At 37.8% G+C, this 14,816-nt stretch overlaps 1 protein-coding gene across 3 annotated transcripts in view; it reads left to right on the plus strand.

The window, feature by feature from the left end:
• The first annotated feature begins 3,893 nt into the window (after positions 1–3,893).
• Positions 3,894–14,816, plus strand: part of LOC139940300 (uncharacterized) — a 77,781-nt gene continuing 66,858 nt past the window's right edge. For all 3 annotated transcript variants that reach the window (XM_071936493.1, XM_071936494.1, XM_071936495.1), the window contains exon 1: positions 3,894–4,144. In XM_071936493.1, the coding sequence (XP_071792594.1) occupies positions 4,106–4,144 (39 nt within the window). In that variant the 5' untranslated portion in view covers positions 3,894–4,105. The remainder of the gene's footprint in view (positions 4,145–14,816) is intronic.

Below are 14,816 nucleotides of genomic sequence, written 5' to 3' on the forward strand. Positions count from 1 at the left end.
GTTTTTATGCTGACAATTATTTTGAGTAATTACTAATTGTGTCCACTGCCTTCAAAACGAAAGAGAGATTTTAATTTAACCCAGTTGGGGCCCACCACTTTTTGAAAAAGATCATGGCTCAGACAAGAGCCCCTTGTTTAAAAATTCCCAAACGTAGTGATACTGACTGGAGTTCATTCGTTATGGATCAATGATCTTCACTGAACCATTGTCTCATTACTTTCATGGAAATGTCACCAACATTACCGTTTGATTAAAGGCACTGCAGACACTACTGGTAATTACTCAAAATAAACGTTAGCATAAACACGTACTTGGTTATCGAGCATTGCAGAGCTGTTGATGGTATATAAAACATTGTGAGAAATGGCTCCCTCTGAAGTAACCTAGTTTCTGAGGAAGAGGTGATTTCCAACTCAAATGATAAAAAGCTTCAGCTGAAGCCTTTTAGTGTACATTTGAAAACACACGAGGAATGAAACAAGGGTGATTTGTCTTTTTTTATTCTCTTGCAAACTCGATGGCTTATTATTTAAAGGCAATGGACACTATTGGTAATTGTCAAAGACCAGTCTTCTTACTTGCTGTATCTCAACATATGCATAAAACAACAAACATGTGAAAATTTGAACGAAAGAAAAAAACACCCTTGTCACACGAAGTTGTGTGCGTTTAGATGATTGATTTCGAGACCTCAAGTTCTAAACTTGAGGTCTCGAAATCAAATTCGTGGAAAATTACTTCTTTCTCGAAAACTATGGAACTTCAGCGGGAGCCGTTTCTCACAATGTTTTATACCATCAACCTCTCACCGTTACTCGTCACCAAGAAAGGTTTTATGCTAGTAATTATTTTGAGTAGTTACCAATAGTGTCCACTGCCTTTAAAACAATCCGTTATAAGTATGAAGTTTATTGTTTGTGTTTGCAGTAAATGATAGGGGTATCTACGGTTTTGAATATTAATGTGCGTTATTGTCTGATGACTAATACCAAAATAGGCCAATACTGACTGAAGGAGCAATATGTGTCGCGGGGATCGGGCGCATTTTTTCTTCGTCTGATGTTTAGAATTTTAATTCTAAAAATACTTCTGATTCTTTTTTTAAGGATCCACTCTTTTTTTTTTAAATCGATTTAGAAGAAAAGCAATTCCCATCGAAAAGCACTACGATAGTGCCAATTTTGATGTACAGAAACAAATTGCGATCGGGGCCAACTAAAATGGATGACACAGTGCTAATCCAACATGGCGTACGTTTTGAGTCCCCCTACTGAGGGGTTATTAAATAACAATTTCCCTGACAACAAGCTGCCGTATCGATCGACAGCCTTGGCTGATACAGGCCTACGTGTAACCAGTATATGACTGTGGTCTTCACCGCCAGTGCATTATAAGCTTGTTTTTTTTTTTTTTTTTTACCAAAGTAAAACTCAGAATCAGATTTATATTCAATCTGGATGCTCTTAAATATCAACAAAAACCATTATTGTTAGTATATTACGTCCCTTCTGAATTTCGTCAGAATTTTGAAAAAATATTTTGCTAAAAATCGCCTTTGGTTTTTCCAATTTCTGAAATCGAAATCATGATGATAGACAATTTTCAGGCGACAAAATGAACCATTTGCCAGTGTTTTCACTTCTACGAAACACCGATTTTGGTGCAGATAGTTAGTATAAAACATTGTGAGCCAAATTTGTGCAACAAGGGTGTTTTTCTTTCATTATTCTCTTGCAACTTTGATGACCAATTGAGTAAAAAAATTGTTTATTTTATTGTATGCATATGTTGAGATACACCAAGTCAAGTGAGGATTGGGGTCCTTGATAATTACCAAAGGTGTCAAAAGCCTTTAAAAAAGAGCAAAAATAAAATTAAAAATCTTTCATAAATTTAAAGAAAAACATTGTTAAACGTAGGTTAAAAGTTAACAACCTTAAACCGGAAACGGCCATTAACAAACCAGAATCAGTTTTATTCTCTGAGGAAGAAGACAAAAAAACACCAAAAAAAACACAGAGAAAAACAACAAGGAATAGAAGAGGTCAGTTTCTGTTCAATTACAATAACCATTTGACTACAGTTCCCATGACAATGGGCTGAATAATTTAAAAACAGTCAAACTGTTGAACCGAAACCAAATGGTTGTTAACTGCGGACCAGTGTTGACTATTAAACAGAAATATCACATTAGGTTGTAAGATGATTTAATGCACAACACTTGAAGTTGGAACTCCAAAATCTCAAAGTTCTGGAAACATTGATCTGGGCCCAATTTCATAGAGCTGCTTAAGCACAAAATTTTGCTTAGGCAACAAATCCTTGCTTAGTAAAATCAGATTACCTGCCAAGAATCCACTCAATTGTTATTCTAAGTAAACAACAGCTAAATACCAGTCACAAGCAATGTATATGGTATACAATTTTGGCCAGTAACGTGTGTAAAATAAGCGAGCTATTTTTGTGCTTAAGCAATTTTTTTGCTTAAGCAGCTCTATGAAATTGGCCCCAGTAAGGTATGGGACTGGTTCAAAGGCAACGGAAACGTTTGGTAATTACTCAAAATAATTGTTCGCATAAAAAGATACTTGGTAACAAGCAATGGAGAGCTGTTGATAGTATAAAACATTGCGAGAAACGGCGCCCTCTGAATAACGTAGTTTTCGAGAAAGAAGTAATTTCTTAGTGAAATATTTGAATCTGAGAAAGACCTGAAGCCTTTCTCAGCATCTGAAAGCATACAAATTTATTGTGAAACAAGGGTGTTTTTTATTTCAGCATTTTCTTGTAGATTCGATGACCAATTGGGTCCAAATGTTCACAGAGTTGTTGTTTCACGCATAATGTTTGGCAACACCAATACCCAAGGTGTCCAGTGCAGTTAAAGACAGAAGACACTATTGGTAATTGTCAAAATCCAGTCTACTCACTTGGTGGATCTCAACACATACATAAAATAACAAACCTGTGAAAAATTGAGCTCGATTGGTCGTCGGAGTTGCGAGATAACTATGAAAGAAAAAACAGCCTTGTCACACGAAGTTGTGTGCTTTCTGATTCCGAGACCTCAAATTCTTAACTTGAGGTCTCGAAATCAAATTTGTGGAAAATTACTTCTTTCTCGAAAACTACGTCACTTCAGAGGGAGCCGTTTCTTACAATGGTTTATACTATCAACCTCTCCCCATTACTTGTTACCAAGTGAGGTTTTATGCTAATAATTATTTTGAGTAATTACCAATAGTGTCCACTGCCTTTGAATAGTATGTACAAATGAACTTTGAAGTGTATACATCTTATACAACATTACAATTTGTGTAATTATGTGAATGTCTTCTGGAGGTTGCTCTATGTGCCGACAATGTGCATGCTCATTTTTCGGCATTTATTTATCGGCATTTATTTTTTAATTTCATGTCCATGTATATTGTACCTGCTTGGTGACAGAATGTATTAACCTCATCTACTAATAGCTGTTACACTTTTCTATCCTATGACCAATAAGTAATTTATAACGACCGAATTATATAATATTTGTTTGCAACCTTAAAAAAAAAAAAAAAAACCTGAAGTGACCTGGGGACAAATTAGGCTTGTATCCACCACCGAAGCTCAAAAGGGCAGGTTTTTTTCCCCATGCCATCCGCATTTCTATACCAACCACTGGTTGCAATAAAACCTGCGCCACAACCAAGCGGACGTTCCCTATTGGTCAGCCGCCTTTCGAGGCTAATTAAACTTCAGCCAATCAGAAACGTCCACCTTAGGTGTTTAGTGCCGCAACAAGTGGTGACGTAGTAGCTGCTTGCTGCCTCACACCGCACCCCGCTGATGCAAAATTCTTTCAGCTCTCGCCTGCGATGTTTTCTCCCCCAGCCATATCTGCCGCGCGGTAAATATGCGAAGGACGGACAATTGGTCGTTTATGGGCGAAGTAAATCTATAAAGAACATTTCCAGATTCTTCAAACTGCCAACAATTATATCTCAAAGCTCAAGATAGACACAGAAGCTAACAGCAGGGGACTGTGGGTTTTTCGAGAGCTTGATTTTAAGAAGTGGAATCCGTTTGAACTAAGGAGTCAAAACTTGTTCTTGCGATAATGGCGGGAGAGTTTGGTCGCTCGTACCTGTTACTGCTGGTAAGTTTCTGAATTCAAATTTTCAATTTTTTTTTCTTTTAAATCAGATTTCTTTGCAAATTAGAAACGAACGGGGGCAACATCATCTTTTGCAGGTTTTTGTGGTTACTCTCTTTATTTTAGTTTCATACACTCTATTCGACGATTTTTGTTTTGCAAAATATCAGCCCCCAAAAGATGGACAGACGCAAAGTTCCAGTTGAAAATTTACATGACGTCAAAATACGACAGAATTGGAGCGCAGTTCTTTTATCAACACTATGTCTGTAATTTAGGGCAACCATTGTGCGTCATTTATATACACTTCCCCAACGTTTTTGTAATATCTTAGAAGGATCGATAAAAAACTCTGTCAGTTTTGTAAAATTATAATTTCAAACTGGTAAGTATTGAGACAGTAACTGTTTTCCATTGTGTGATGTGACAGTGGGAGTGACTTCGTCAATTATGGTTCTACGATGGCAAACGATCAAACTCGAATTGCGTTAGGCCGGGAAGCCTTTGTGCTCGATGAAATACAATGCCTACAAATATGCGTTAAAATCTTGAATAATTTTCACCTTAATTATATTATTTACGTCTAGACTATTCACGCAGATCATCAATGAAATTATGACTCTCACACACGGCCCATCGTGTGTCAGGCATCGTGCGTATAGACTTGTTGATTTACCACTGAATGCCAATCAGGCGAGAGAGTAATAGTTTGAACAATGTAATTATAAAACCATTGTGTGTTTATTATTCGCACTAAAAACAAAAAACACTGGTCCTAGGTCGGCAGTCAGCGAGAGACAGGAACTTCATATCACAGACATAATTGTTTTATAATTTTAAAGGCACTGTACACTATTGGTAATTGCTCAAAATAATTTAAGTCACAAATTATTGTATAATATGTTTCTTCTTCGCCAAACTCACCGTTCAGGACTCCGTTTTTCTTCCGATAAAACTCAGCTTATGAATCTAGATTAACTTATGGCAAACACGCCTTCTTACACTCTGCTGCTGAACTTTGAAACAATCTCCCAAATTAATGTCCGTAAATCTTCTTGTGTTGCTAGTTTTAAGAAAAAACTTACAACTTATCTCTTTCCTAAAATTAATAGTAGATTAATGATTTGTTTCTTGCAAGTTTTAATTTATAAGAAGTAATGTCTCACTCAAGTAATAATAGACTTCAGCTGAAGCCTTTTATTTTGCATCTGAAAGCACACAAAGTAATGCAACAGGGGTGTTTTTTTCATTCATTCAAATTCGATGATCAATTGAACCTAAATTTGGACAGGTGTGTTATTTTATGCATGTTGGGATACACCAGGTGAGAATACATGTTTTTGATGGTAACAAACCGTGTCCATGCCTTTAAGAGGCGCTCTGTAAAAAAGAATCAAAAAAATCTGACGGTTAATTTCTTAAAAGGTATAACGTCGGTCGGGTTTTAGGTTTGGTACAAATTATGTTGTGACTGCTTAATGTGTCGTGGGTAAAAAGGCGAGTGGGGACCGATGACCAATTAGTGTTGTCTCATCATTTCAGTTTGTGTAGTTAGGCTAATTTGGGATATCGACCCGCGGGCATAATAATCACTTTTGTATTTAGGATTGCATTACTTATTGTATGTGACAAGGATGTATTTGGCATGATTGAAGATTGTGAGTAGTTATTGCAAGTCTGTATGCCTTAGACAAGGGGAATTTCGAGGTTATACAATGCAATAACTGATTGGTTGTTGTAACTTACATCACGGGTACGGGTCTAGTGACATTTTTTTAGATACCATAAACAGAATCCAAGTTTACACCATATTTTTTTATGTCGGGTGTGAACATTAGACTTAATTTCTGCCAACACATTTACACTCTGTGGAGCTGGCCAACAAGTTTAATTGCCTTTTTTGGATGAATGAAGTTTATAAACTGAAATTGAAAGGAAATTATATTATTTTAACACCTAATGATTATAGGTTTATTATGAGACAACACACATGGTGTCAATTTTAACACCCAAGTTTCTGCAGTGTATAATTGAATGCATGATATACGAAGAAGTCGAAAAGATTAATGTCATGCAATAACGTGACATTTTTAGTGACAATATTAATATCAATCTCTTTATGGTGGTCTAGATATGACTGCTATTTGAATGATGCTAGGTGCTAACACAATTATGATGACGTCACGTCACGACCGCTATGCAATTTCACGGCCCTTTCACAACATTGCGCATTCTGAACGAGGTCAAGACATGACCCCTTCTGAACGAGGTCAAGACATGACCCCTTCTAAACGAGGTCAAGACATGACCCCTTCTGAACGAGGTCAAGACATGACCCCTTCTGAACGAGGTCAAGACATGACCCCTTCTGAACGAGGTCAAGACATGACCCCTTCACAATAGCGTCGCGGCATGATCATTGTCAGCAAAGCTTACGACATGACCTCTTTGCATCGATGTCACTACTTGTGGACCTCTTTACGATGACAGAGTCTGAGGTCATTTCACACTGACGCCGCTTTACACCAGCCCATAGTCTAAATCAAAAATTAAACCGAACCCATTGCGAACACAAATGCTAGCGCCTGCATCTGATGTTGTCAGCAGCGGAGTGTAGGTTTGATACCCGGTCATGAAATGAAACTTGCGCCCTTAAATAGTTGGGGAGGTAGTGCATTCTGCTCTATACAAGAAGGCTGCTGTGATGATACCCGGACTATGAAGGTTTTTTTTATTGTTTCAACCACGAGTAGGTGGCAACGTGGCCCTGGTGGCAGTTGATTTGGGTCGATCAAATGTCGCCCTCGCCTTGATATGAAGTGACCGTCCGACCTTGTTATGTTGTAGGCGATCTCTATACAAAATTTTTAATGATTTTTAGTTGTCCGAACCAGCTCTCTTCTCAGAACTGACACGACTCAAAAACAGAGACAAATCACTGTACACACACTGTTGCCACAAGCTTACATTATTTCTAATAAATTATTTCCTTTTGGATATATATATTTGGACTGGTATTTTTTTTCTGGACTGGTAAAAAATCCATTTCTGCTCAGAAATTTTAGTCATTAATGGTAATTTTATATTTGTAATGATCAAAAATATGTCGTCAAATGAAAAATGCAAATCAACAATTGAATAATTTACTTTAAAAACTTAAAATGTATCTTTTTGCTAAACACACGGATTGAAGACCACAACAAACCCCATTTGCCAAGAGCTCCAAAATGTGAAAAACTCTAATTTTATCAAACCCATACAAATCGCACAAGTGACCTTACAGTTTTGAGAAATCAAATTACGCAAAACAAAACAAAAACAAACACATTTGAGCGGATATTATGGGTGCGTTCGATTAGCTTCCCCGGGTCGACCCCGGTGTGTGGTGTTTTCTTTTTCCAGGACGAACGTGTCCAAATAATTACCCACGTTCGTCCTGGAAAAAAAAAACGCCACACACCGGGGTCGACCCAGGGAAGCTAAACGAACGCACCCTGTATGTGACCGCTCTCGCAAAAGTAACTCGTTCTGAAACTGCTTAGTTGAATATCAGTGTATTTCGATCGAGTGAACACTCGGGGTTGTATTTAATTAAGCTTCCCAAGAAAACTAATTAGAGAGCACAATGCGAACAGACAGAGTCAACACGTTTAATTTTCAATTTGTAGATAGTTATTGATTTTGTTGATTTGTTAAGTCGTTTGCGTCCATTGATTTAAGCTCGTTAAATGATTCCCGGAGAGCAAGGATACGTTTAGTACAATTTCTCAGATTTTTTAAAAGAATAAAACCAATTTCGTTTTGTTTTTCGTAAACACCTGTATTACCGTATTTGCTTCACCATAAAGGTACTGGATACGTTTGATAACTGTCAAAGACGTGGGCCCAATTTCATAGAGCTGCTAAGCGCAAAAATCTGCTAAGCATGAAGTTTTTGCCTTCATAAAAACAGGTTTTCCAACCAAATTTCCATGTGGTTTTCAGGATAAGCAAACAACAGCTGAATACCAGTAACAGGCAATATCCATCAAATGGAAATTTTGTTGGTAATCCTGTTTTTATCAAGGAAGAAGTTTCATGCTAAGCAAATTTTAGTGCTTAGCAGCTCTATGAAATTGGGCCCAGTATTACTTGGTGTACATTTTTTGGATGAATGAAGTTTATAAACTGAAATTGAAAGGAAATTATATTATTTTAACACCTAATGATTATAGGTTTATTATGAGACAACACACATGGTATTACTTGGTGTATACCAACATGCTGCATCAAATAACAAACCAGTGACAATTTGGATTCAATTGGTCATCGGAGTTGCACAAGAATAATGAACGAAAAAACCCACCCTTGTCTTTTATTGAGTGAGAAATTACCTCTTTCTCTAAAACTATGTTACTTCAGAGGGAGCCGTTTCCTCACAATGCTGTATACTATCAACAGCTCTCCATTGCTCGTTATCAAGTAAGTTTTTATGCTAATAATTATTTTGAGTAGGCCTAATTACCAATAGTGTCCAATGCCTTCAAATAAAACACGGCATGAGAATAAAACTGGTAGACTTGATTATGAATGAAGTTGTTTTTAAAATGCACCAAACCTTGCCAATTAGAGACCTGTTGGAAAATATTTTCTTTTAAGAATTAGTATTCACTCTAAACATTCCAGGGTCAGTATTGACCTGGTGTCCGGGTGCTATGAGACCAGGGGCGGATTGCAATAAAACGGTCTTAATCAGCAGTCTAAGACCAGTCAGTTATAGCAGGCTATCTGCCTTAGACGGTCTTAGCTTAGACAGTCATTAAGCCTGTTGCAATAAGCCGGTCTTAGATAAGTCGGTGAAAAGTAATGCAATACGAACAAATGTCCCATAATACTTAGCACTCTGCAGGCACTGGCGGTACGGCATTGTTCTTATTGCTTTGGTTTAAATCATCGGATATCAAATCTGTGAGTTGTATCATTTTTACTTTTGGGAACATACATTTACGATACAATCACCTAGATCATCATCATAATGCCTCCCATGGGTGTAATCTATTTCTAAAATACAATCTCATCCTAGAGCTCTTTGTATCATCCAAATCATCTACAACTAACAGATGCAGCGCCATCTTTAAAAACCAAAACAAAGACCGATTATAGCCAGCTCAGAGCAGGCTTAAGATTTAAAGTCACCTGGAAGTGGTGTTTTTTTTAAATAAAGCTTTTGTCACTAAAATATGTGTTTTTATGAGAGGAATGTGAATAAAAAGTTAACTAAGGTTTAAAAATCTTAGTTTTGATTGTATTTACAAATTTACGAGTAGGCCCCGACCCGAGAGGGCGCTGTTCGTGACGTATTTCAAGGCGCGAGATTTGGAGAGAAAATTTGTAGTCGGGCCCCGTACATTACGTCTGGGAACATGGCACATCAAAACAAATTTAGACACGATTTTACACACATACGTACATTGAAACTTTAACATGTTGAACGCCTAGTGGTTTTTACAAAAGCTATTGCTGCTATTTTTATTTAACTATGCGACTTTTTAGTGACCAAATGGGTTGTAAGATGTGGGTCTGCCTACGTATTGTTATAGAAATACGGCCACGGACGCACTATGGCTGCTGTATAATGGGCGGACGGTCACATAGGACCTGCACGCACGGTGAATCGCATGCGGTACCAACAAAAAATCGTGTCACTTGGCAAAAGCTAAAAACATACCCTCAAAGTTCAAACTTACCCGGATTTTTTCACGTTTAGCAAATGCTCCTCTGAGTTCGTCACGTCTTTCAGATACCTTCTTCGACTTCCCACTAGCTAGAAAAATTGTTGGGACGGCGTCGTGTTTAAGAATGGCTCTTCTCGTCATGTCAAATGAGTTGTGTATCCCGGATTCGAAGCACGACGGCTCTAAGTGTTCGCTGCAGCGCTGAAAAAGACGTCGGACCGGACCACTTTGCTCTAGTTAATCTGACTTTCGCAGCCCACAACCACCTATACTTGGGATCTGCAGGAAACAGATGAAGACTGACCCCATCTTTAGTTGTTTTGCTGCATCCAGCAGCAAAACACCTGGTCGGCATTGCCGGAAAAATGCAAGAAAAAAACCCTTTTCGCAGCGTACAAACTCACGTCTTAGAATTACATGTACTTTTGCACGTGTGTTTATCTACGCATCGAGGGGGGTCTATGTTTGATCGAGGCAAAGTCTTCCTTTTCCTACGTCACAAAAGGGGTAGGCGGAGTCAACCCCCCAAGCACTTGATTAATTTTTTTAACATATAAATCGTGACAAACAATTACTCAAAAAATTGTTTTATTGTTAATAAACATATACTCTTATGTTTAAAAGAAAAAAAAATCATATTTCCAGGTGCCTTTAAGACTGGCTATAATTATAGACCGCGCTATTGCAATCGGTCTATAATTAAAGACCGTCTAAGCGCGTCTCAAGTTAGCCGGCTATAGCACATAGACTGGTTTAAGACCGCTTGGTGCAATCCGCCCCAGGGGTCGAATTCACGAAGAGTTATCGGACTAGTCCTAAAAGATATTAACACCAACTCGTCCTAACTTGAGATAAGACTAGTCTTAACTCTTTGTGAAATCCACCCTGACCCATTATTTCTGGATCAGGGCCGACTCAGTTTTAACATTGGATTTTGACATTAAATTTTGAATCTTCGACGGTTTGACCTAATTTCTGGGTCATTTTAACACAGGTTCCGGGTTTAAATCTGACCCATAAATGGTCAGGCACCTCAGGACCAAGACTCCGGGTCAATGCTGCAGCTGGTATCATGCTCATTGTTGTGGTTCAGAAACTGTTTAACAGTAGTGTCTGCTTAAGCGGCTCTATGAAAGAGGGGAACCTGCTTACGCAGAACAATAATAATGCCTAACGACTTTCTGCTTACCAAACATTTTTTTTTAACTACAATGTCCTTGGTATCCTGGGCCCAATTCCATAGAGCTGCTTAGCACACAAATTTGCTTAGCATGTAAATTTCTTCCTTGGTAAAAACGGGTTTACCAACCAAATTTTCAACCAGCAACAAGCAATATGCAACAAATGGAAGTTTGGTTTGTAACCCTGTTTTTATCAAGGAAGAAATTTCATGCTAAGCAAATTTGTTTGCTTAGCAGCTCTATGAAATTGGGCCCTGTTCATTTCTGCTTAGCAGAGAATTATTTAGCAATATATTCTGGTTAAGCAGTTCTATGAAATTGGGCCTCTGGTTCCTCCTCCAACCAGAGTGTTGAGCACGAAACCAGGCTTTCTGTTTGTTCTCACTCATTATGGCTACTCTTGCTATCACGCTGAGATGTAGAACAAAGAGGCATTCTTCTAAGTCACTTTGTCCACGTATGCTGCATCTCTTTGTGACTTCTTAGCTCGGGCATTTCCCATCCATTCTACGATCGTTTATTTTGTAATGTTCATACTTTTATTTTCTTTATTTGTATATACATGTATGCCATTTGATGGCGGGGTGTGGGAGGGCACATCGCCTTGATTACATAAAAAAATAAAATAAAAAACACACCTGTTGCCTTACCCTTTATGGTCCCTGCCAACAAAGGGTTATGTCCGAAGATTTAAAATAAATTGTTTTTAAATAAATACATTCCTTTACCTTAAGCTATCCTTAATTTTTAAGGGCTTATTAAAGTCAAGAGTGGTTTTCAGCCTTGTCTATGATAAAGTTGCACATAATTTTCGGTTTTAGTTATATTGTTATTTTTAAATTAATTGTCAAAAATGTCCTCACGTTCTTCCAGGGGAAATGCCATTCATTAACACGGTTTCTGATTGTCATGGGAGACCGTTGCTCTATCTACGGGCAAGCAAAACCTGTTGCCGGTGTTTTTTTGCCACCAGAAAAGATCGATATTTTCCCCTTCAAAATTTGATGAGAGCAACCTGAATCTGACTGTTCTCGCGTAGCCACGCTATAAAATAGACCGATGTTTTGGCCGATGTGCCCTTGGGTATTACCTAAAATAGGTCCTGCATTCTGATTTACAATGAGCTGTAATAATCGCTACAGTCATGAGACAATGACGTGTACAAAGGGGTTTATTGGTGAGGGAATGTAGGTGACGGGGGTTGAGAGGAGATGACATGGAAAACGTGGGTGTAGGCCAATATATGAAGGTATTGCGTTGGTGTATATTGCAAGCTTCGTTGGCCATTCTTTTTGTTTATTATGGTGTCAGTTATCAGTAATCAGTACATTTGTTTCAATGCTTTCATTCATTACAATAATAATGTTGAAATTACCCAAGTTAACACGGTAGCATGAGATATGGAATATTATTTTGTGCACAATATTTCAATAGTAATCGGCAGATAAATGACAACATTTAGGTGTAAGGTGAAGCAGAATGCTTTTGTACCCTAGACAAATATATAACAAGGGAAGATGGTGGATGACTTTTTATTAGGTTTGGGTCAATTCGTGTATAGACCTTTCTTTTGCAACGTCACAGCCCGAGTTTTTGCCAACCCAGATTGCAAAACTATGGAAAGCCGTAAGTGCAAATTAAGAAAATATCGCTATTTTTTGTAACAATGTAACAAAATTTGTTGATTTTGTTAAAAACAAAACAAATAATTATCGGAGGTATTTTATTGAATTGAAAGTTTGCAGAAAATGCTGAATTTGGTTAAAACATCTGTTTTTATGATTTAGTGTTTTACTAACATTCGGCCGACCATGCCAACCAAGGCGGTTTGTTTATCAACAAAAGAAAGGTCTATACATCCAAAACAAGCGGTGCACTCATTTAGTGACCACCATGGGCCCAATTTCATAAAGCTGAAAATACTGCTTTACAAATTTCTTTTCTAAGCAAACATTGAGTGGGGCTTGCAGCTTCGTCACCAATTACTCTCAACAACATCAACCCCCCTTTAATAAAAACACTTCTTACTATAATAAGGGGAAGTCGACATCAAAACAGGGTTGTATTTGACAGTCTCAATCGTCACAATGTTTGCCTTCCATATTATTGACAAGAATAATATGACCTGAAATGCAACCTCTGGTCATTATTAGTCACATTGGTTGAGATGATAATGGGGCTGGGGCAGTCAATTTGGTCGTCGTCTAATCGCCATCTGTTAATTTGTACAAGAATCTTTGTGTTAATTTGCTTTGGGTTTTAATTATATGCTTGCGTTAGGTTTATAAAGCAAGAGCACGTTATTACTGTTCGTAAGGTTGTACCTTAGCCATGCTGCAGGACTGGGTGGTTTACAATTTGCCTTTATTCGCAAAACTGTCGACAGTTTTGCGAAGAAAGGCAAATCGTGTTGTGCAACAATTCATCGTCGGATCTGTGTGTGTTAAAAGCAAAGTGTATAATTTTGATATGTTTTTTGGGGGTAAGCTTTCGTTTATTTTAATCCTATATAAATGTAGACGGACACAATATAACTTACATCTGAAAATTTCATTTCAAAAGTTGCGTTTTAAAAAAACAAAAAAACTGTGCTTTACAATTCATCACTGCAATAACATGTCTTTCTGAAAGTTTGTATATACTCAGCGCCTTGAGTACCTCGTTTGGTAGATACGTGCGCTATAAGACTTCGATATTACTATTACTATTATTATTATACCGCGTTACTTCGAAGTGAAATGGTTCCCAAATTGCTTTATGCTATTAAACGCTGTTGTAAGCTTCTACCCAAATGTTTTTATTGCCATTAATTTTAAAAAACAGGTTTTAGTGGATTTTTTTTCCACTGGTGCTACAGCAAAATTTGAATCTTAACTATCGGTTTTGCACAGAGTGCCGTCATTGAGCAAGCTATTTTTAAGTTCACCATGTTGCCATTACGTTCGGTACAAAGTACCTGTTTACGCATGAGTAAAATATCCAACTATAGTTTGAGGGCGTACTATGGTTTGCATTTAGCATTTCATCAATTAGCTTCTAAAGGGGGATTGTGACATTCAAATCACAATTGCGCGGGTGAGAAATGAGCCAGTTACCATGCAGGGCTATGACAGGCGACCACAATAAAAGACATTTAGTGCTCGTTTGTGTACTGCGTTTTCAAGAGAAGTGAAAAACTATACGCCGGCACTTATTATCGATTTCTCATGGAAAAACGGTTCTGTAAAGTGGGTTTTACTACCTTTGACTGGAGTGTAGGGCCTACATTGACGTCAACAAAAAAATAAAATAATAGACTGCTGTGAAAAAAAAAAAATGGTTAACTAGGATGGTTGACGCAGGCCAGTTCTCTTACACGCCAAAAGGCCCACAGTTTGTAATCCGAATTGCGGAATCATGAATGTATTAAAGTTTCTCTTTGTTTCTATTCCTGTGAGGTTTCTTTTCCCGGTAAAACAACATTCCTTTGAATGGAATCGTTTCTCAAAATGTTTAACATTATCAACAGCAACAGTGCTTCTTACCCCAAAAGAGTATTAGTCATACATTTCGGAGCAACAGTACTATACCCTCCCTTTTTATATTGAGACCTATGATTTTGGTCAACATATTATTGCCATCGCAAATTAATGACACACTGTTTGTGAACCGATTGCAAATTGCGTAGCAATTTACACAAACACATCATGGTGTTAATTTGTAACGGGGAAGACAATGCCCCCATCATTGCTTGTTGCTGCCTGAACGGCGAGCTACGGCGAACAGCGTCACGGAGCAACC

The sequence above is a fragment of the Asterias amurensis genome, chromosome 8, assembly GCF_032118995.1.
Source record: "Asterias amurensis chromosome 8, ASM3211899v1".
Taxonomy (NCBI): Eukaryota; Metazoa; Echinodermata; class Asteroidea; order Forcipulatida; family Asteriidae; genus Asterias; species Asterias amurensis.